This window comes from Gallinula chloropus (genome assembly GCF_964237585.1).
Source record: "Gallinula chloropus genome assembly, chromosome: 13".
NCBI classification, from domain to species: domain Eukaryota; kingdom Metazoa; phylum Chordata; class Aves; order Gruiformes; family Rallidae; genus Gallinula; species Gallinula chloropus.
The window spans coordinates 10116840-10141170 of NC_140098.1; the positions used below are offsets into that span (position 1 = coordinate 10116840).

General features: G+C 38.1%; 1 protein-coding gene across 5 annotated transcripts in view; it reads left to right on the forward strand.

Moving 5' to 3' along the window:
* The window catches only part of CHD9 (chromodomain helicase DNA binding protein 9), a gene marked incomplete at its 5' end in the record, with an annotated part of 72752 nt that overhangs the window by 20964 nt on the left and 27457 nt on the right, over positions 1-24331 (forward strand). For 3 of the 5 annotated variants that reach the window (XM_084270189.1, XM_084270190.1, XM_084270191.1), the window contains 11 exons: positions 1460-1797; positions 10545-10656; positions 14020-14166; positions 15105-15173; positions 15262-15317; positions 16716-16833; positions 17348-17434; positions 18709-18846; positions 20985-21106; positions 22174-22417; positions 23530-23706. In XM_084270189.1, the coding sequence (XP_084126315.1) occupies positions 1460-1797; positions 10545-10656; positions 14020-14166; positions 15105-15173; positions 15262-15317; positions 16716-16833; positions 17348-17434; positions 18709-18846; positions 20985-21106; positions 22174-22417; positions 23530-23706 (1608 nt within the window). Of the gene's footprint in view, positions 1-251; positions 282-1459; positions 1798-10544; positions 10657-14019; positions 14167-15104; positions 15174-15261; positions 15318-16715; positions 16834-17347; positions 17435-18708; positions 18847-20984; positions 21107-22173; positions 22418-23529; positions 23707-24331 lie in introns of those variants that run through there. The other 2 variants (XM_084270192.1, XM_084270193.1) reach the window with 1 other exon arrangement.

The following is a 24331-nucleotide window of genomic DNA, read 5'->3' on the forward strand; positions in this document are numbered from 1 at the left end:
CCGCTGTCGGAGGCCCGCTCCGGAGGGGAGGCGGCAGCCCTTGCCGTGCCCGGGCTGGAGGATCGGCGGATGGGCGCCTGCCAAGGGGGGGATATGTTGGTAAATCACACCGGGTGTTTGTGGAGGGTTGTGCATATCTTGGCTGCGGCTCGCTAAATAGGCCATTTAGCAATCTTCTTTCAATGCTTTTCTCTTGAGCACTGCCTGGGGTGCTGAAAAAGCAGAGGGCAAGCCTTTGTCTGACGCCAAAAATGTCTTCAGCGAAGAGGCCAAGAGGAAGGGTAAGTGAGAGCCTGAATGAGTGGGAGGAGGAGGGGTTCTTTGGGCTAAAAGGCTAATGGGATTGAATAACCTTCCTTATTACTGGCTGCTGCTGCGGGAGCCGTGCTGCATCGCCATCTTGAGCTTGTTGCCGTTCTCCCGAGTCCGGGCGGCTCGTTAGGGCTGCGGGCCTAGGGGTGGCATTTCGGGGCCAGCCGGTGCCGCGGCGCGGCGGTGAGCCTTCTCCCGTCAGGCCCCTCCAGGAGCGCGTCCCGCCGAGTGCCCCGGCCCGGGCCAGAAAATGGGTTGGGAAATTCCTGCTGGCTCTCCTTCGTGCTGTAGGCAGAGGCGCGCTTACGGGTGAGGACGTAACCGAACTGTTATCTGCTGGGTTTTTGTCTGTTTGAATAGGAAATTCTTTCCATTCCTCAAAGGGAAGGGGGAGGGGAGGAAAGCAAAGCAAAAACATGTCTGCTAGCCTGCTTAGAGGGAGGCTGCTAATCCCGATGTTGCCTCCGGAGGGTAAACAGTTCTGCAGCGATGAAATGGTGATTAAACCTCTGAAAATAAAAACAGGTTACGCTTTCTGACTAAGGCACCGACTTCTCGTTGATCTGAGCAAAAGGAATACTGCTTTCTGATCTCGCTGGGAGCGTAGAGCCGTATCATTTTGAGTTTTACCTTTTGTCTGTTGTTTAATCTTGGTTTTCAAGCATCAGTTATGTTTAGCACCGAGGTAGTCTTGCAGATCTTTCGTCTGCTTTACGATATCTGTGGTCCCGGTATCTTAGCAAATGTGAAGTACTGATGCTGCTACCTTGGGGAGTTCTTTGCTGCTTCAAATTTTGAGAGAAGAATGTTTATTGTGGATGCTGGAGGTGTGTGTCAAATGTATGAGAACGCTGGAAAGGTGAAGGATCGGGGTTGATAACCGCAGAGGTGGAAAGAAGGCTGAGAGTATTTCGGAAAAGATGCTTCTTATTTTCAGTACGTGGATCGGTTCTTTAAAACCCTCAATTGATAGAGTTCTTCTGAAACCCACGCCATTCCGTGTTATCAATGGCATTCCTTCTTTTTTGTGTCTGCATGAGTCCCTGCCAGTTTAGGTCCAGATCAAAGGCAGATGCACGTTTTCTTTAGAGGCATGTTTATATTCTTAAATAAGGTGATTTTATTTACTTTTTGTCTCTTTTTACAGCCTCCTTCCTCCAAGAAGACCGATGGTTCGGGATCATATACTAAGTTGCAGAATACCCAGGTGAGGGCAATGACTGAAAAGAAGCAGAAGAAAAAAGCAGACTCGGAAAGTAAACAAGAGAAGGCAAATCGCATAATATCTGAAGCGATTGCAAAAGCAAAAGAGAGAGGAGAGAGGAACATTCCACGAGTCATGAGCCCTGAAAACTTCCCCAGTGTTTCAGCTGAAGGAAAAGAAGAGAAGAAGGGTAGAAAAGTTAAATCCAAACCCAAGGACAAGGAGAGCAAAAAACCGAAAACTGGTTCTTCATCCAAAATTAAAGAGAAGACAAAAATTGGGTAAGTAGATTAAAATGTCATCTTAACTTCTCTTCAGACTGTCCTTGATTTAAATGAAAACGCCTTGCTGATAATAAAACATTCTTCTCTGCTGCCTACGCAGAATTATTCCTGATGCGTGGACTCTCATTCAGCAACAAGAAAGCTCTATTTTCTCTTTAGATAAAATCATTGTAGAACTAGCCTTTTGAAAGGAAGTATTTTGAATTCGTGTCCTGAAATATTCTATACTTGCTTTGAAGCACAGAGGAGACCGAAGTATCTTTCATCTGGTGGTGTAATCAGTTCCGACTCCAAATTAAGTTTTATCTGATAGTATAAATGCTGTCTTTATCAATTTTGGCATGTATCTTCAGTACAGTGTGCATGATGAACTGCACAGGGAGAAACGGGAAGCTTAATGAACTTGTTAGCAAGTGAATATTCTTACAGATATCATATGTATCAAAAGTGAAGTGCATATTGGAAAAACTGTGTTCTAAGCACTTTGTAGTCTTTAATCATATCAAGTTTATCTGCCCTCTTAAAAATTTTGCAGAGTCAGCTGAGTCCAGCTTTGTGGATACCTTGGGGTAAGGAGCTTTCAAAAGACATGAGATATTAGAATGCTCTGAGTAGGCAGCATGTCTTCGGACTGCACAGCTAACCTAGTTACTGTATACTTTGCAAGTGTGTAGTTTCCAGTGTGAAGTGTGTCAGTCAGGGCTTGAAATGGGAATCTGAGATACAGTCGGATTTTTATTTTTTAAAACTATGCTCTTTTTGCGGTAGCAGAAATATTAACTGGCATCTGTGTCGAAGTTTAAATGTCTCATATACATATGCATATGCATGTTCTCATGGATATGGAGCAGAAATGAATGTTCTTTTAATGAGCCCATTTCTCTGCAGTTTCATTTTTCTTTCTTCCTGGAGATAAGTGCTTTTTCTTACATGTTCGAAGTAAACAACTTCCTTGAAGTTGTCTTACAGCATAAAGGTTACTGCTTTAAACTCAGCTTGATTCCTAACCTGATTGTTCAGTGTCTTAATTTTTCTTTGGCTTGGGTCAGTACATGAATGCTGTGCCCAGTACTCTTCAGTGCCTGGTATAATGCTTCTTTTTTTTTCTCCATCTTGTTTAAAGTAGGATTTTGGATGTGTACTTCCAAAACTGATTTCACTTTCATGTTTGTGTTTAGTCGTGTTCTACAGCAGAGGTTTTGTGGGTCTGTCTGGTCAGAAAACAGACCTGCTGTTGTTTAATTACTGACAGTTTCCTGCAGCTTTGTGTTAATTGCCCTTAGTGTGACTTTTCAGTCCTTTGGATAATTAAAAGACCTGTCCGAGTATCACCCTTATGATATACTACGTAGTTCCTGTAATACTTCTACTGCTTTTTATCAGAATAGTGAAGTAAACTGTTATCTTTGATTTATATTCCCACATTCGGTTTTCTGTCCTCGTGGAATGCTTAGCTGTGCCCATCAGCTAGGGTCAGTGTTCAGGATTTCATGGAACTGCATCAGCTGAGAAATCGGCATTTCTCAAACTGTGTTTTTAACCATCATATTTGGGCTTGATCCAAAATGCCCTGAAGCTAGTAGAGACACTCCCATTTAATTAAGTATGGTCAACTTACCATAATTTTGCATTGAGCTGTGCATTGCCTCCCCATTATTTACCAGTTAAGTCAACTAATGCCCCAGTAGCACTGTTAAATTAATCACGCTGCCAGGTATTACTTAACGATGTGGGAAACATACCTAAAGATTTAGCAATCGGATCATGTTAAAGAGCAGTGAAGAGAATCTCCTAGAGCCACGTATTAGAGATTTTATAGAATTTCTACGTAGTTTGGTGGATATATAGCAGTAAATCAAATGCTTTGAGTCACCCACATACCTTTCTGCATCCAAACGGCTTAATGTGGTGTTGTGTTAGCACCAGTTTATTTTATTTATGTAAGCACATAAAATATTAACTGTTTAGCAGAGAATATGCTACAGTGGTTTTGAAGAGCAGTAATTGAAAAAAGGCCTTGATCTTTTTTTTAAAGAATAATATTACCAGATGTTCTTTTCTACGGAAATGTAACTATTGATCTTGTATAAGAAGAATATTTACTGTAGAATTTGTCTTTTCAAAGGCAGTTAAAAAAATTGTGTGATTAATAAAACTTGCTTTATTTAGAGAAGAGCAAAATTAAACCTAGTAAATAATAAGGGCCTTAGAAGGCTAAAAAATTATTCTAAAGGTTTCTTCCTATCCAGCATTCTTAGAAATATATTTCTCAGTGGATCTTAAGAACATCCTGGAAATTATTCTTACATCAAAATAGGATTGTGGTTTTGAATGTGTGGGTTTCTACATGGGTTTTATCATTTATCTTAAACTGACTAAATCTTGGGAGAAAATTTTACCATGCTAAAATAATACTTTTACAACACAAGAGTTTTATTGGGCAAGAAGGGGGAGGGAGGATTGCAATTCAACGAAAAGTTCTGGTTTCCTCTTGGAAGTAAGGATTTTTCAGAACTGTTTAGAAGCAGAAGTGAAAAACTACATTTTATTTTTCAAATTTTTATTCATTAAGAAGAAAAATAAGCAAAGATGTATGTCTGACATCCCAAATGAGTATTGTTACTTTTCATTCGGTGTCTTCTATAGGAAACACATTAAACTTGCAGTAGCTGTCAATACAGTGATTCAGTTTGGTATTTGAGAGCCAGACAGCTGCGGGAGGTGGTGCTGAGGTGTGTTTGAGAAGATCAGCAAAGTCATGTTTCAAGTGACTCCTGTTTGATTTACAGGCTACTATAGGGCTGAAAAAGCAGAAACTACTAGCAAATATATTGATTTTGTTTTTTTGAGAACTGTTTGAACAGTGGTTTTAATCTGGCCTTTCACATCTCTGCTAGCATCAGAAGCAGTTTATCCAGGATGAGCACCATCGTAGTCGTACCTCCTCTAGTGTAGTAAACTCTTGTTTAGATTGTGATCATAAACTTTGCTGGGATCTTAGGAGTGTCCTGCCTGTGTATCATATCCTGTGTAGCAGAAAAAAATTATAGCATGATTCTTTCCAGTTTATCATTGCTAGTTACAAATTGCTAGCAGTTTCTTTCTAGGTAGGCTGTAGTTTAATTCTAAAGGTGAGGATTAAGGGTTTTAATCCTCTGACCTGTTGCAGTCAAGGAAATAATTCCTCTTCATTTCGGTCAAATGGTTTAGAGGTGGATTCAGTAATTAGTAAAGTGTATGTCGTAAGTATTGGTGAAGATAATGAAATGTTTTTATTGCCAAGAACATTGTAAGGTTATGACAGAAATTATTACAAGTAGGATAATGCATGTGTTATATATTCAGCATTACCCAAGTAAGCACTTTGCTTTGTGTTGATTACTGTTCAGGTTAATTCTTTAAAATTAACGGAACGGTTTTTTCTGAGGACGGCAGAACCATTTTTCATACCCTGGCTATTTACCAAGGTGCATTGGTATTTAGGAATCTATTTAAACCCTTAATATTTTTGCATAGAATTTGTTTCCACTTATAAGCTTCTCTGAACTATTTTTCAACTTCTTCCATTTCAGGTGATGCATATTTAAACTAAAAACTCTGCTTCTTACCACTTGATACAAAGGATAAAAGAACTATGAATTTGTGAACGTTCTGTTGTTCAAAAAAGTGGATTGGCATTTAGGTTTTATAGCTCTGAATGTATTCACACCTACTCAAACATAAAATTAAATATCATGGCCCTGATGAAAAGCAGTAGCTCTGCATTGGTTGTGTAAAGGACGGTATCAGTAGACTAGATTTAGGAATTTCTTTTATCACTGCATAGTTTAAATAAATAAATCCCCCACATCCTAAGAATTTGATGTACAGAAGTTTGATCCAGGGTGGTAGCCCTTAAGTTCAAAACTGTTTCCTGTTATCAGAAATGGCTGTGTTGTTTCATGTGTTAAAATAACAGTGGTGGATTATTTCTTCTTAACCCTTATATTATACAGTAAGGAATCAATATGTGAACCTGTTCACTACTCAGATGAGTAAATGTGTCCCTGTTGCCTTGAAGTAGGTCTCACATGTAGTGGATGTGATACAGAATGTTTTTGGTAGCCAAGACCCTGGCTGAAAACCTTCCTTCCTATGATCGCTTGTTGATATGATACTGCTGAGATAGTTTGAAACCTTTGTAAAATCAGCAACAGGAGACATGGGGACATGGGGGTGGGAAGTGAGTGATTGGCCTGTTACGCCTGTATCATTTAAGTTTCAATGCAAGAACGTGAAGTTAACTTCAGAGGAGGCAGACCTTATGAGTTGTCTTCGGTGTTTCATGCAAGGCAGGCAGATGTTGGTGTAATGGCTGATGCAGATGAGCTTGAAATGGTGTTTGTGCCAGTAAGATTGCAGGAGCGTTTTAAAAATCTCTGCACAATCCTAAAATGAATTTGAGATATATCTGGAGAAGAACACAGTGGCTAATGTTAGTGTGTTAGTATTATTTCTTAAACACATGCGAAAAGAAGAGCAGCTGTTTTTATACTGTCAGTAGTACTCCTTCCAAGGAAAGGAGTTTTGTCAAGGAAATACTGTGTTGTGTTTTGCTAATGGATAAGATTTTTACCCAAGTTTTTAGGGGTATATATGAATAATGTTGACAACTTGGTAGTTGAATCACCAGTATTATAACAAAGTGCTTTGGCTAGTAATTAAAATGTTTGGGAAGTGGCTTTGGACCTAAATTTATTGCTTGGTGTTTCTCTGTTTTAGGAAAATTGAAGTAAAGTTTTGTATTGAAGGCACACATCAAAGGCCAGCAATACTTGGTCATACATTCCTAATACATATTTGCTGGTTTTCTTTCACTTTAATACTTAATCATGTTCAGTATTTGGAAGGCTTTGAAAACTGTTCTTTGTAATTGTAAAGCTGTTCAAAGTGCTGACAACTCTTCTGTCATGTTCTCTGCTATCAAACAGAAGGGGAATGGAACAGATCTTACTGGTTTGTGATTTATAAGAAAGAAATAGTAGTACTCCTCAAATAGGGGTGCCTGGTGGTCTTGCTTGGATTTTAAGGCTTTCCCTTTTGTGGATCTAAGCCATGTTAGGAGCCTTGTGCTAAGGACCATAAGTAATAATGTGCCATGAGATGGCTGCTGCCTAACCTTCTCCATTGGTGGTCTAAGTTTCTCAACATCTTTAGTTTGTAGTTGTAGAAGGAAATAATGTGTTGAAGAAATCTGTTGTCTAATTGTTGAAGTATTTCTAGCTGTTATGTAATAAGATAACGTTGTAAATCTCAAAAGGCAAGAGAAAGTGGAATTGGAAGGGAGTGTAGTGATATTATTTATTCTGTGTCTACAGTGTGCTCTTTCCTTTTCATAGACACAGAATAGATAGTTTCTGTTCAGAACAGTTTGTTTCGGGGTGGAAAGAGGGATTTTGGCCAAGGATCTTTATGCTTTCACGCAGAAATTTATAAACTGGCAAGAAAACTTGTGCTCTCAATGAAAAAATTTCACGGAATTGATCCAATTTACGAGCTTCTGAAAATCATTGTTTTCACATAGCAGATTTTTTTAGAAGTTTTTGGCCAAAATATGAGCAGATTGCATTTTTACTAATAGAAATGCGTGACTTTAGCACCATACTGTCGTTCAGCAACTTCTGATAGCAAGGAGCACTGTGGTTCTGGGCATGGGATCAGAATGAAATGAAACTCTGCATTTATTCCTCACATTGGCACCATATCCATATAGAGGAGGAAACATTCTGATCTGCAACGTGTAGAAAAGATCTTAAGAAAATTTCAGGGACGTGCTCATGACGAGAAGTAAGGAGGTAGGGAATACAAGATCAAGATGACACATGAGCTGATAGAGGAATGGAATATTTTGTGTAAGACTGGAGGGGAGGAGCACGAGGTGAACACAAGGAGGGACTACAGCTACAGAGAAGGAGAGGAAAAAAATGTGCAAGGAAAGGTACAGCTACAGCAATCTAGTTAGAAAATAAGCCCATCTTTTAAACAACAAGGTCCATAAAATTCTCTGCTCTTCAGTGGATACCACTACATCCCAATGTAAAATAGTCATGGCCTTTCTTAATACTGTGTTTTTGCAATCCAAAAGGAACCTGAATCTAAACCATCAGGCAGTAGTGCATGAAATGAGGATGAACTGTGGTTGCACGGATACAAAGGCTTCACTTAGCAACGTGCAGTTATGAAGTATTTTAATCTGCCATTTCACTGCAGCAGATGAAAATTTGGAAGAGGTTGCCCAGGTCAGCCTTGTAGATAAGCAGAACTTGACTGGACTAGTCAACATAAAAAAATCTGAACTTGGCATTGAGTTGGCACGAGATGTCCTCTAGAGACCCCTTCCAGCTTGACTTACATCTCAACACTTGATGAAAGAACATTTATGTTTTTTCTTTGTTGTTAGTAATCTTGTTCAATTAAAAATCAAAACATGTTTCACATTCATAGTCATTTCTACATGTCATACGTGCATCGGGTCTTTAATGCTGTTACTCCAAACCACAGAGGAGACTTGGGGTCTTATTTATTACTGAAAAAAAATAGTAGTTTACGGATTATTTCATGTGAATTCACTAGACTGAACATGCTCAGCGTCTGGTCGTTCAGTTAAAATACTGACAAGGGACAGGTACAGACCAGCACAGCTTGCTGCGCTTAACATATGGGCAAAGCTTAGGAGCACACATGTCCAGGTGAGACCTGAGTTTCAGCTAGCCTAGTGTCCTCCTTCCAGCAGTGGGAGGAATTCAATGTCAGGGAAAACATACATGGTGGTACTTCATATTTTCCCAAACTCTGAAGATGCAAATCAGGAACTTTGTGGGGTAGATACTGTTTCATGAATTTGCTGTTCTTCCAAGAAATTCTCACTCAGAAGTTTATCAGTTTGCCCTTCAAATCCATGTTAAATTTCAGCATCCACTACTCCATAGCACAAGCAGCTCAGAAGTTCAATCACAGTAGGCCTTGTCTGCATCACTTTGGAATATATTAGCTAATTTGACATACTAGCTGACAAGTGCTGATGTAGCACTTAAATTCTGTGAAACCAAGTGCAATAAATGCAAAAAGTGGTTTATAGAACTGTCACCAGCAAAGGCATATTGGGCAAGTACCTGAGAATCCAACGGTCTTCAAGGGAAAAAGAAAAGAATCCTAATCAGAGTTTAGAAGGTGGGGGGAGGGGGGAACCCAAACCCTGTGTATTCATTGTTGAAATTATTTTCTGCAATTACGAAACACGTTTTCTAAGTAATAGTTAAACTGAGGGCACCTAATGAAAGGCATGGACTTGAGGACCAGAATTCGCTTTTGAGCAAGGAGCTCTGCGAACAAGCAGCTCTGTGATTATGCTTGCTGCAGGTTAATTTCAACGTGCATTCACCAGTGCCACCCGTGACGGACTAGAAGCAAAAAATAGGCTAGTGGAGAATTTTTATTTTATTTTTTTAACTTTTCCAGTGACCATACCTAGCAGTAAATACTGAAAACCAATGAAAATGTTTGTTGCTTATTAACTTATGCCTAAAATCCTTTGCAAGTCATTTGGCTAAACTGTGCTGTTCTGGTAGTTTAAGATTTTCTGTTTGGATGTGGTAAATTCATGATCGTTCTCTTACTTGGACACTTGCAAAGTGAAGGAAACGAGATGCAAGTATTTCACCCACTGCCTTAGTAGGGGGTTTTCAGGTGGCCAGTGTATTTGATGCTACTTTGGTGCACAATAATTTGTATTGTCTGTATCAGGACTGCAGACTTGTTTCATTTGCTCAGGAAAAGAGCAGATGAGGCTCGTGAACTGGAACAGTTGCCTCATTTTCTGTTACACAGATCTGAGGATTGGTTACTATATAAAATACATATTTTAGAACAGCTCTCTAGCTGTGATTTGATTGGATTGCTTGTCATAATTCTGTAGTTATGCCACAGATAACATATTTATAGAGAAGTATTTGGCACATTTCAAATAGGAAAAAATAAATATTTTGACACCCTTTAGTTAAAAACAAATAAGATGAATTAGTATCGTGATTTGCAGTATAACCTTTAAATCTGGACAAAGAAATAATTGGTGCTTTTTCACTGGAATTTAATTTATTCAGTGCAATGTTGCCTTTTAACATATTCTGAGAGGCTTGAAGATTTCTTAAACAGAAAAACTACTGGGTTTTGAATACAGTTTCTCTTTACCCTCTGGGAAAATAAAGGAAAAAGGATTCATGCATTCCCTTCATTCTTACCATTGGATTACTTAAGCATACAAGTTTTGCAGTTATGAATTACTTCAGATTATTATCCATGGCTGCTTTTTGTTCAGTAAAAATAAGAAAATATATATTTTGCAATGATAAATTGTTTATGATGTATCATTTACTGTCATCATCTGCAGATGGTATTTATACTAACTTCCTGTAACTTTACCGTTGTTGTTTAGCTTGGACAACAATGGTGGATTTTGCATGTCTTATTCATAGATCTAAAATATGTGTGATATAGACAGGTATGCAATAGGTAAATGGTTGCCTGTAGAGAAATTCAGTAACAGTAGCAGAAAATACTGTGCAATGCAAAAGCATTTTTTGAGACTCTTACAAACAGTGGTGCTCCCTGAGTTGTACATGAAAAAAAATATGGGGATTGCTAGTGGATGTGGTGGGCTTTTATATGGCGTTCACTTAGATGCTGGTTTGGGTTTTTTTCCCCAACAGAAAGCTAATCATCACATTGGGTAAGAAGCAGAAAAGAAAAAATGAATCTTCAGATGAATTGTCTGATGCTAAGCAAACACCACAGCGGCCATCGAAAGATGAAGACTCACAGGTAAGTGGTCAAAATTGTTCCCCTTTAAATTTATGTGTGTTGTTACTTGTGTATTTCTCCCCCCCCCCCCCCCCCCCCCCCCCCCGTACGTTGTTATAATCCTTTCAACACAGGTTAGTCTCTCACTGCTGTCTACCCCTCACAGATAGAACCTTACGTTATCCCAGTTGAAAATCAGCACATCTTGCAGGTTTTGTAATGGGGCATCAGCGTCCTGCTCGTATCTGTGGCATTTCAGTAGACAAGTCCACAGAGTCTAGACTCTTAAGTACGTACTCATCTATCGAGCTGGCAGTTAGACCCGATCCTTTCTTTGGCTGGCTTTGTGGGGAGAATGGAGAAGTTGCCTAATAGAAGTTTATAAGTGAAACTGGCTCTTTGAGAATGTTTAAAAGGCTTGTTTCATACTTAACTGTTTCTTCTGAGCTCTGCTTCTGTAGGAATGGGCAGAATTGGTTGGATCTGAAGGGAGCGACAATCAATATGCTGATAGGCTTTAGTTGCAGCTGGAATGCTTCCCAGGGAAGTGCCAGACCAAGAAGGAAATACTTGTAGCCATACCTTTGATGAGTGCTTCCCTTGTAACTTTCTGTATTGTTTTCATAAACTGTCCTGGTGTAACAGTGGCACCTCTAACTTTTCGTAGGACATGGTATTCTATTTCTGTGTATGTTCATGACTACTGCAACTTTGTTGCTTTAGGACAAACCCATTAAAAGTTAGGCAATACCTTGGAAATGAACAGGGTTTTATTCTGTGGGAATTTCATCCACAGAGTTGAAATCTGTATCCAAAATAAGGGGCTGTTGAATGAAAATTAATTGCATTATTTGATGACAATGTCCGAAAACAATTATGAATTACTGACTTGACATTTAGTATTTCACAGGTGATAATGCTGGGGAGGAAAAAAGGATCAGAAACCATTTTCCAGAATGACTTTTTATTAACTTATGTGATAGCTTGTCTTAGGTAAAGGTTACCTGAAAGGGAACATGAAGTTATTTCTTTCTTGGGGAATTAATCTTGATATAGAAAGTTCATTTAGTACACTGAAGGGGAGGTGAAAGCAGGTTAGGTGGTTCTGAAGCCCTGTAACGTAGCAGTAGTGTTCTCTGATCAGGTAGGTATATATTTGCAGACTGACGAATGTTATAAGAAAGGTATTTTCTTTTTCTCATTGCTTTTGTTTATCGGGATATTTAATTTCTAGCATGACAAGGGTCATTTTCAGTTCTAATGTTAATAGACAGGGAGTATCACCAAACAGCATGATCCTAGCATGAAGAGAAAAGAGGGTAGAGATAATAAGGGGTGCATGGGATAGGAAAAAATGATACCACAGAATGTCACAGCACTGCCCAGTCTGTCTTTGCGGGAGTTTGAGAGAAATGTAACAGCAAAGACATGAGGAGTTTTACTTCATTAATTGATTCTTCAGTTTTTTGAACATGATTATTATTCTCTTTTCCTGTTGCAAATAGCTGTCTGTTCCTAAGCTGGGGGGAGGGGGTATTTAAGGCCTTTTCTCCCCCCTGATTCATTTTGCATGCTTAGTTTCACAGTAAGGGGTTTCCTTAAATATGTTGATTTATTTCTTGGAAAAATGTGTGGTATTACTTCATTTTTTCCTTGGAGCATTTGTTTATGACCATACTTCTCAGCTCAGGGAAATAAGTTATTTACAAACAGCTCAGGTTATATTTTAGTATTTGGAGACCATATGTCTGTTGATATTTTCTTAATGACTTGATGTTTTAAGAAAGGTCATAGTGAGAAGGATTGAGAATGCCCAGTTAATGCCTCATTACGTTTTGAAAAAATGAACAAACGCTTAATGAGAAAATTTGAACCTGGTTCATAATACTTCTTTTCTAATCCATACGTTGTTTTGGATTGCTCCTTTTAGCCAGCGTTTTGCTGTATAAGGAAATAACCCCCCCCCCCCTTGTTAACTATAATGTGACACTGTAGTCACATTTATTACATTAATGCGTCTTTTTGTATCTGTTTAAATCTAAAGTTCCTTTTTGTGGTAAACACCCCAACCTGCCCAAGCCCACTTTTTTGCTGAAGAATAGCTAATCTGGCCACATAATTATGGAAAGGTGATTGAGTTGCTTCATGAAAGCACTGTCTAGGCTTCTCTAGAAGAATAGCGATGCCTGTTCTCTGATTTTTATTGTATGGGTAGTGTTACTATTCTACCTTACAAAGTACAGCTAGGTCTCTTACCAGATACCCACCAGACCAAGGGCTGAATTTAACAGTCAGGAAGAATGTTCCTGTGCTGCAATCTTGTTGTTACTTAATATCTGCTCTGCAGAAGCCAGTGTGACCACAGGGTTTTTGTTTTTATTCTATTCACAACTTCTTCTCCCAGCTGATTACTACAGTATAGTGCAGCCAGCAATGGCTTTTCCTAAACAAAAATAACTTCTCTCTGCAGCTCAATAGAATTAATTTATTTTCTGGGTCTTTTTACTTCGTTGCTTTTATTTTTGTGACCATCAGTTCTATAAAGCAGATTGCAGTGTTTTCAGATGTTAGCAGACTTGTTTCATTCTGCTGTTGTTACTTACCCAGTAGATTTAGAAATTAATCTTAGAGCTAAATTTGCAGTGTCTCATATATCAGCACATAGGGGTGGAGAGGATATGCAATATCCTAATAATCTTAAGTATTCAGAGCTTAAGCAGCGAGTGAGAATGAATTATTTTCTTAGGCTGAACATTGTTTCTCCAACTGGAGCTTGTCCTCAGACTCTTGTAGAAACAAGAGTGGAAGACTGGAGAAATAAAACACAAAGTAAGCAAAATGCTGCTGTTAAACTTGATTAAGGTGGAGGAGAAAAATACATCAACAAAGCCACAAATTTTATTAGATATCAAATCAGACTTTCATCAGCAATTTGACAAATAACTAATGAAAATCTTGATAATTTATTTGTATAGCATTGTTGTTTAATAGTCACAGTTCAGCATATTTTCTGTCTTTCACTTGGATTCTTGAATTGGACAGTGATCTGCTGCTGTTACGCTGCATTATGAAACTGCTTTTGAAATACTGATTCTTAGGGGAGATTTATTGTGGATCAGCTTTGTTCCCGTACTCTGGAAGTGTTGGTCTGTGTTTTGAAGTCTAAAAAGTACCAAATATTTATATGAAAGAGAAAAAAAATAATGGATTGGAATAGTATATGGCTACTTCTGCCCCTCTGTGATTCAAATACTGTTTTCTATCCAGTCTTGGCTTTTGGGCTTTGATATAGCTAAAGTACTGCTTGTAGTGTCCCAAAACTTCCAGTTTGTTTTAGAGGAATTTTTTTTTGTGAGATCTCTATTTTTATAATCCTGCATGCAGAAGAGAAGATCAAATCGTCAAGTTAAAAGGAAAAAATATGCTGAAGAAGGAGAAGGAAAACAATCAGAAGAAGAAGCTAAAGTTTCTGTGAAAATGAAAAAGAATTCTGCCCCTTTACCTGCTGAACAGCCTTTACAATTATTTGTGGTAAGTTGAAACTGGCCTGTAGTGGGAACTTTCTGGTTGTCTCAAGGAGTTCAGTGAATAAAGTTTACAACTTGGAAGGAATATGTTATTACTAAGGTGTAGTTTATTTAACATGACATCTTGCTCAGACATTGAAAACTGGAAGAAATGGTTTATTACTGGTTTTCTTTTGTGTTATAAACATTCATTGACTTCTGTGAAGTTAAAGATAAGACCTAAGGGTAGGTATATCTCAAATTACATGTTGTCCTTTGTATGCATATTAAAAGGTGTATGCTGATAGTAATGGGACTTTCAGAACTAGAAAATGAAGATAGCCTGTGGGGGTGTCTGCTTAGCAAGACTTTCGAAAAGGATCCTCCTCCCTTTCCTCCTGCTTCAGATTTACACTTCACTGTTTAACTTGTGCCAGTTCTGGTACTCAAACGTACTGTTGAGCCACTGTAGGTAGATAACCTGTCAGGAAAGGAGCAGGGGGGAGAGAAGTGCTTGTGAGACGTTTGAAGGAATGCCAAAGTTGTAAGGGAGGGAGAAGGGATAGTATGATTTGGAACAGAACAGATGAAAGGGAAGGTAACTTTTTATTTGAAGCAATGTTTAAAGTTTGGCTGTCTGTGTCTGGAACTACAGCTTCAGTTTTGGCAAAGCTCAGTAGTCCCATATCTGTCACACCCAAGCCCTGTCAGAACTCCCAGGCACGACCTTGTCTGCCTGATGCCACAGCACGTTTGCTATTTGTGTTCAGGGTAAATCTATTAAACTGAGCTTGACACATGCTGTGTTGGTTTTGGTGGTGGGTTGGGGTCTTTTAGTTTTGTTTTTTTTTTTTCAACCTGTCTGTCCGACTTGTTACTTCTTCATATCTGTATAGTGAAATTCTGGGTATGTCCAATGCCTTCACTACAAATAATAATGTCATTGTTTTTCTGCATTTATAGGAAAATCCAAGTGAAGAAGATGCAGCAATTGTAGACAAAATCTTATCCTCCAGGGTAATAAAAAAAGAAGTGAGTGATTGTCATGACATAAATCTGCTTATTTGAAAAAGGGTTTTGTGTCCATCACCTTACATTTCCCTTGAATTTCCTTTCCTAGATATCTGCTGGAATGACAGTAGAAACAGAAGAGTTTTTTGTAAAATACAAGAACTAGTAAGTATTATACAGTTGTTTCACTGCAGGTGTTGAGCAAACTGATTACAAGTACTATATTCATGTACAAAAGCTTGGTATTGTTTGAAGATTACTTATAGCCAGATCTTGCTATCTTTGAGGTTTTTCTTTTACAAATTTAATCCTAAAATTGCTGAGAATCTGCATTATGTTGCTGGTCATAATTTAAAAAAATACCTGTATTGTGAAAACAGCACTGACCAATAAGCTGACAAAGATGGTTGCCAACAGAAAAGCTTTTAGAGAAGATATATTTATTACATTCAACAGGGAATACATGCCTGAGGCTAATTTTAATTTCATAAATTTAAATCAGAGCTATTTTGTGAGCCTGGATTGGATTTACAGCGTCATACATTTTGGAGAGGTTGGTGTAGGAGTCACTCTTACTGTTTTAAAAAAATACTCGAGAGAAATGATTTTAAATCAGAAGCAGGAGATAAAAAGTGAAGAAATCTTCTTCCATATTTTCCCATTTTAAATTTCATATGTATCTTTCTGTCACTAGTCAGCTCTTGATGTTGAAGAGGCAAGCACATTTTTAATTTTATGTATGTGAGTAGTTTCATTAGATTCTTGCTAGTAAATGTCATCTATTCAGACTCTGGATTCACAAGTTTCTGGAGACCATTTAACTCTTGTTTTCTAAAATGCTAAGGTCTGTCCTTTCATCTGCAAATCAGTAATACCCAGCAACAGCTCTTCTTCATTTCTAGCATATCTTTAGAAAGCTTAAGAAGCAATGAAAATAGATTAAAAAGGGGATGTGAGGAAGAAATGTATGTGCTTCTGTCAAACCAATCTGACTTCAGAAAGGTTTGCTTGGGGGTGCAGTTAGGTGGTGTAGGTATCAAGGCTCATGCTTCGTCATTCCTTTGACTCTCTTCCTTTTGTGCTTATCTCCCAATCCCATCCAATGGCATGTTCCTTGGCATGGGCTTTGATGCTCCTCACTGACCTTTGAGGTGGACTCAGCTAATAGTTCACCAGTACCTGGAGAAGAAATGTTCACATGAAGGATGTGAAAAAGTTAGATCTAGTATATAAGTAATCTGTATCTCTGGGTATTTTCTGATAGAGGTGTTAGATCTTAAGCTTGGTTTACTTAAGCTTACTTGAGAACTTGTTTCTCTTCTTGGGACACATGGGAGAATCTGTAGTTCTGTGGATCCTAGCATCAAAACACTGACTGAACTAGATGCTGTTAATATGATTATTTGGAAGAATAATCTTTACAGTGAAAACTCTCTTAGATGATAAAACTATTTTTGAGTGAAATTTTGGTTTATCAAATAGATGATTTTAATTGTATATTAAAAGTGGATAATAAGCTTTTGTTTTTACTAATATTTTAAGATTAATCTCTGTGATTTTTAGCTCCTATCTCCACTGTGAGTGGGCCACAGAACAACAGCTTTTAAAGGATAAAAGAATCCAGCAGAAAATAAAACGATTCAAACTAAGGCAAGCACAAAGAGCTCACTTTTTTGCAGATGTGAGTATGAGATACACAATTAAATGAGCTTTTCTTTACTTTGTAAAATTGTGATTAATAGTTTGCTTTTGCATAGAACAGCTGAATGCTGAGAAGTAAAGCCATGCCATTTGGGGCGGCTTGTTGTTTGCGACAAGGAGTTGTTTGTTTAATGTAATTTTAGGCACAGGTCTTCTGGAGTCAGTGAGCTAACCTGACTCACATGGTTTAAAACTGGGAAAAGAGTGGTAAAGGGGGGAAAACAAAGTGATAAAGAGGGGAAGTTGATGTTAGTATGGTTAGTTGCTCTGCTATATTACTTCCCCAAGACAGCACTTCATCCCTAAATGACTGCATTTCCTGTGCTAATGTCAGATCCAACTTCAGTGTCAGTTGCCAAAAAGAATAAAGAACTTTAGGGTGTGTATTACAGCCTCAGTAGGTTCTAGCCACCAAATTGATTTTGCTTACACTAAATCTTCACATATACTAGCTGCTTTTTGCCTCTACTGATTTTAATAATCATGTCTTGCAGATGGAAGAAGAACCTTTTAATCCTGACTATGTTGAAGTAGACCGGGTATTAGAAGTATCTCTCTGTGAAGATAAGGACACTGGTGAGGTAAATATGTCTCAAAACAAGTCAAGAAGGTAGACCTCGATGTAGTGTTTGGTAATCACAATTTTAGCAGACTTACAGTAACACCTTAGTAATTTTAAGCTTCAGTAATATTTTTTGAGATGTGCCAATCATCTTTCCATATGCTAGCTGTGAGTTTTGAAATAGAAATCAGACTGCAGTGGCCGATGTTAGTATGAATAAGTCACAGTAGATGAAGCTTAGGTCACTGCTGACATGAATGTGAGGTTTGACAGTTGCCTTATGAGTGTCAACAAAAGGCTGATCCCATGTCCTGTCCCATCTGCCTGATGGGGACGTGGGGTCATGGCTGAGAAAAGCGCAGTGCGGCAGGGCAGTGGTGGTGGCCTCTTCCTCTCTAACTCTGTCCCTGGGCTTTAGGCAGCCAGTGATGAGAGGTGTTTCAATAGCCACCTTTCCCCCTGAACTCACCAAAACTCTTCTTTAACTTGAAGTACCTCTTCTGGAAAGCTATTACAGAACAAAAACGTGAGATGAGAGCAAAGACTGGCAAAGTTGTTGATTAAAGCTGTTGTAATAGCTGTGGTACTTCTGTTATTCTAGATAGCAGAATGATCAGACTTACGAAGCCAGTGATTTTTGCATTGATCTTCCTAGAGTAGGGTCGATGATGAAAATCCCTTTTCATTATATGCTGCACTTGGTATTATCACACTTTAAGAAAAACAATTGTTGTCATAAGCCTTTCCCCCAACTTTGTAGAAGATGACTTTTTAAATCCAAAGAAATCTAAATAAAATAGCTTGCTTTGATTTCATCTCATGAGGCTTTTCCTAAATTTTTTTGTGTGTCATCCAGCAGACCTGTAAAGCTTCGTATTTAGTTGAGAAGACCTGTTACAGGAACTTTCTCAAGCTCTTTGATTTAGGCTTAGTTTGCCTGGTCTGTAGAGCGGAGGAAATGCTCTGGGTAGCACCTCTGTGGTTAACATCTGTGCTTAATTGGTTCCCCCTGGTTTCCCCAAACATCGCAAATGTAGTAATTTACCTTCTGAGGCAGACTTGTGGGTCAGTGCAATTGAGAAGTACTTTGCTTATCTACAAGTGGCAGAATATGAGAAGCCAAGCATTAAAAGGTAGATAACGAGAACCTATACAGATAATCTTTAAAAACAGGATCAGAAATGCTGGTTTTGTTTCCAGCTTTCATGTAAGTTAGCTACTCAAATAGTAAGGCATGTTAACAGTCTGTATACTAAATTAAAAGCTGATAACATTGAGAATTTTCTTCTGCAGCCTGTTATTTACTATTTAGTAAAATGGTGTTCGTTGCCATATGAAGACAGTACGTGGGAGCTGAAAGAAGATGTAGATCAAGCAAAAATAGAAGAATTTGAACAATTGCAAGCTTCCAGGCCTGACTCGAGGAGATTGGTAAAATTATACCTCATTTACTTGTCTCTCTTGGCAAATGCAATTTGATTTTTCCCAACTTCAAACTTTTGTGTTAAAACATAAAGCTTATTGACATTCTGTGTAAAGCATCTGTGAGCTTTGTTACCTAACAACAATAATAGTATTATTGGGTAGATGTAGATAAAAGATTCTCATCTAATTTGGCTGAAAAATTAAAATCTTTGTTTAGGAAAAAATATGAAGTGCCATAACTTTCTGAGCTTTTAAGTGAGTGATGAGCAACACATATAAACTGGCTATCACAGAATCTACACACGTTTAAGATTAGGAGAAGACAGAATAAAGTATAAACATCCTTTTATAGAGAACATAGTTAAGTCTTGTGTTACAGCACTGAAGGAAATTGGCAAACAGAGATCTGTCAAACAGATTCTGTAATTACTTCCTGCTTTTATTTTTCTTGTTATAAGGGGCTAACTGAAAAAAGAGACACGTAATAAGGAAATGTGTTTTATCTTTAAATTATCAATCTTGTGTCTTGTAGAGCAGGAGAAAAAAAACAGTTTTATTGAAATTCCTGTATGTCATTGTAACAGTAAGACGTGTCCTGTGTGGTGTAGTACAAGGCTTGTTTTAACTTCTTTTACGTAACTGAATATGCACAGAGTTCTAATTTGTCGGCCTTGAAAGTTATTTTAATGTTTCTTCCATTTACAGATAATGACAATAGTCATAATTAACATCTTCCTGTTATATTCAGTTCATCTTTCTAGTGTTTATTTAAAACTCTGCTGTTTTGGCATGTGGGAAGAATGGCTTTTGTACATCTCTGTTACCGTATTTGGCTTTGAGAGAAAAAGATGATTCAAGCGCCCCTGCACCACTCACAGCCATCCCTGCTTCAGCAACAAGTACTTGTGTTCAGGCTCCAGCAAGTACAAGGATGTATTTGCTGCCTGAAGCCCTGTGAGCAGGAGCGTGGCTGCTCCTGGTGCGGAGCAGTGGGCAGGTGCCTGCTCAGGGCGAGGTGGGGAAGCCACAGCAGCTGGGGAGAGACACAGACCTCGTGTTAGATGATGCTGATGTTGGCGGCAAAGAGAAAAAACCCAAGTCTAAAATTCAGAGCTGTCAGATGAGGCCACGTGAGTCTGGAGGCAGTGTATGCGTTTATAAATACTGAGAAATGGTTAAAAAAAAGTCTACAGCTGGTCAAAAAAGCTCCTACTAAAAATATTTTGCTTGAATGTGTGATCACATTGGAATGTAGATGCTAGCTGAAGAGAGTGTTTTCTGCTGGAATCCTACCTCATATCAGTCAGAAGCTTCAAAAATTTCTCAGCTAAATTTCCTGCTAAGCTTGTACCCAGCTTGCTGAGTCTCCAGGCTTGGAAACTAGTGTGCATCTGTATTTCTTTCGGATTGTTGTTTTGAAATAGGTACCTTCTCAGCTTTCCTGTAGCTTGCTGGGAACATTAAGGTGATATACCTTGATACTGTTACAGTCTGTTTTGTCATGTCCTTTGTATCATGATCCTGTGTATGCTGATGCTGTCTTTCATCTGATCCCTTGGTGAAATCGATTCAGGGAACTCAATCGTTCACAAATCTACTGTTTTGTATCCCTGGTGTTGACTTACTGAATTGGTTGTGAGATTGAGTGATGGGCAGCAACCAGGGCACATACTGAAAGGAAAGGGCAAGATCACAGCACCTCAGTGCAGATTGCCCATACTGCTTCAGAACCCAGACTTAATCAAGTTTGGGGGACTTTGGTAGTCCCAGGTACTCGCTTGACTGTGGTTGTAGGACAGCTGTATGAAGAGTTTCAAAGTGAAACTTGTAAGATTCTTGACATTTTTCACAGAAATGAATTAGTAGTGTATCAGAATTTCAGTGCCAGGCTATTTATATCAGTAACTTGATGCTAATACAGCCCTAAAGTATTTTTAAAACTATTAATTTCTATAGACAAATAATTAAAAATTTCACGTTTCTGCAGGCTAGTCATTAGCAAGTAATGTTAATGATGATACCTTCCCTTAAGGTTGAGTAATTGCATCCTAAATCTAAATTTGTTACATTTAACAGTGGGTTAAAATACTTCGGAAAAATAACACTTGTACCAACTTGCACATGAATTAATCTTTCCCTTAAAGGACCGACCACCACCAAACTCCTGGAAGAAGATAGAACAGTCCAGGGAATATAAAAACGGCAATCAGCTCAGGGAATATCAACTGGAAGGACTTAACTGGCTCCTATTCAACTGGTACAATAGGTATACGAATGGAATGTTTTTTCATGTAAATTGTGAAATGCACAGGGGTGAATTGCTTTTACTGGGGATAAATGTAACTCAAAACAAACTTGCAGTGACTGAGGAAGTTAAAACAAAAAGCAGCTTCCATCAAAGTACAAGCTTTCAGACTTCATGAAACAACTGGAAAACACTTGCATTTTTCAAAATTGTTTCTAGAATTAGTATGTGTTTCAAATGAAGTTACCTCCCTTCAAAAATAAGGCTAGTAAAAAATTTTGTTTCATATATGGTAGGTCAAGGTGAACTTCAGTTTGCTAATAGTGTATTTACGGAAGTATAATCACTTATCTCTATCTGAATTGGATTCATGGATCTTCCTGCTTGCCTTATTTCCAGAATACCGGTACACTGCCCTTTGTAGCAATCATGTTTGTGAGGGTACCAATTTACCACAGTTTAATGATCTGAAAAAAAAAGAATTTGTTTACATATTATTCAGGTACAACATAATTGTGTGAGTGTCTTTGCAAAGAGGATGGAAGGTACAGCTGAGGCTGAGTACCTAGTGCTCCTTGGTGTAGTAATTTGGTTTTATGTACCTGTCTCAGTTTTGGAAGTGAGGTGCAATTTGTATGTGAAGTTATAATGTGCTCCCTTCACGTAAGTGTAGCTGGGATATTTCCCGTCTGTGACTTTTATGGAATCTTCATTCATTTCTAGAAGTTCTGCCAAGGTGAATGTACGTGTAGGAAATCTGAATAATTTTAATTCCTTTAATTAGGGCAGGCGCAGACCTAAAAGAGTATTTGGAATATTTTTCTAGGAGAACCTGATGGAACATTCCATTCTCAGCTTTTTCCAGTGCTGAACATGACTGAAAGCTTGTGGTTTTGTGTACCAAATTCATTCCTTTACCATAACTGGAGAACGTTTGTGGGGAACTTTTTTTACAGTGCCTCAATTTTGGCTATAGTGTTAAACTGGCCTATTTAAGCTTGGCTTTAATGAACTGTTCATTTGAGTACCAGCTTTAGTGTCTGTGCTTTCTTTGATGCTAATAACAAATATGTATATTTTACTTCCAGGCGAAATTGCATCTTAGCAGATGAAATGGGTCTCGGCAAAACCATTCAGTCGATCACGTTCCTGTATGAAATCCTGCTGGCTGGTATCAGAGGGCCTTTTCTGATCATCGCTCCGCTTTCCACTATAACCAACTGGGAAAGGGAATTTCGCACGTGGACTGACCTTAATGTTGTAGTGTATCACGGAAGTATGATCAGCAGGCAGATGATTCAGCAGTATGAGATGTACTTCAGGGACTCCCAGGTATTGGAATGCCACTTGTGTGCACTGACTTACCCAAACCTGTGTCAGGTAGCAGTAATGAAAAGTATGCTTTACATTACTTGTACGTAGGTCGTATTGAAAGGCATTTTACATGCCATGATGTGGTTTGAAGCTTTTTACATACCAGCATCTTTAATATATGCTTACTGAGCAAGTTTTGTGAAAGCGGTTGCGCCAAGATGTATGTTGTTTCAGTATGCTGAGTAATTTGCAGTTGAATAGGAGTGACGCTGATGCTCATGCAGAGATTAAAATGTACACAGATGGTTGCAGTTGGATCCTGAATTTGAAGAGCAATGAGAACAGGAATACAGCCGATTTAAGCTCTGTTACCTTCTATAGCTGTTAATTTTCTTTTCCTAGTGTAAACTGGTTGTGTCTGTTTGCGGTTTGTCCAGAATACTTCGCATCAAATGATGTGGAAAAAGAATTGAAATCTGACTATTGTAAAAGGTTTTTTCTTTTTCTATAAATTCTACATAAATGAACAAGTTTTTAAACTATCGTAGTGTTTCTACAAAATTTTAAGTCTGGAAACTTCTTGAAGTAGTGGTGAATATTAAATGACATCTTGTTTCTCTAGTGAGTTACTGTATACTGCCTTATAGAAGGCCTAGCATATTCTTTCTGTCATAACCAGTGAAGTGGAGTAAGCTGGATAAACAATGTTCATTTAGTTCTTGGGGGATATTTTTATTACTTACTCAATTAGTGTTAAATATATTAATGTCATATATTTTCATTGACTGACTGGAGGGTCTTTTCTGTCAGTGTTTCTGATTTTCCCAAGGCTGGAAACATGGTGCTATCTACATGCATCTCTTCAAATGGTTTTGTTAGATGGTTATATCTAAATAAAATGCGGTTAAAAATTTACTGTTGGTTAGACAGTATTGGATTTGAGGCTATGGATAATTACTCATTAGTATTAATTACAGAGTTATAGAGATCTTTTGTCATCCCATACATATTTATCACAATTTATAGCGTAAAATCTGATGTCTCTCTCTTCATAAAACTAGAGCAACAAGATCTTTAAATGGAGTAGACGCAGGTAATGTAATAAACTTTCTGTGTTGATGAATCCCTAGGGACGTATCGTTCGAGGTACCTACAGGTTCCAAGCCATTATCACAACTTTTGAAATGATTCTTGGTGGGTGTCCAGAGTTAAATGCGATTGAATGGCGGTGTGTTATTATTGATGAAGCTCACAGACTGAAGAACAAAAACTGCAAACTCTTGGAAGGGCTAAAATTAATGAACCTTGTGAGTAACTGTATTTCGGTCTTTGGGTTTGATTCTGGTTAAGTACAATACAATAATAAATCACAAATTTGGTTTACCTCCCAAAAAACCCCTTTCCAGCAGTCCTCCTCATGAGGTATCTATTCCTGATGCTCTATTCAAATGTATGTGTTTTTGATAGATGATGCTGGCATTGTTTGATGTAATTAAAATGTGAAAAGCTCTAACTGTAAGCACAATATATTTCTGATCATATTCTTTTTTTTTACTATGATGAAGATACGGTTTAAAATTTGCTTTATAGTAATAGAAATTCTAGTGCAAGTTTTTGTGTTATAACTAATGTTTAAAGACCTAGAAAGTATTTAAACAACTTGTTTAACAAGAAAAGCCAGTCATAACACTAGTAAACAAGTAGTGGAATTTAAAATAGAATTACTTTCCAGCCCTATAGTTAAGCTTTTATGTGATACAGTACAAGATACTAAGAAGCTGATACTACCATGACTCTTGAGGCTTTGGTGCATTACTACAAGGTGCACAATGACTAACGTTGCATTTTTTACTTCAGTATTACTAAGATACACTTGTTGCCACATGTTCTCAGAAGCTGTCTTACTTGCTTTCTGATAACGTGTAGTGTGTA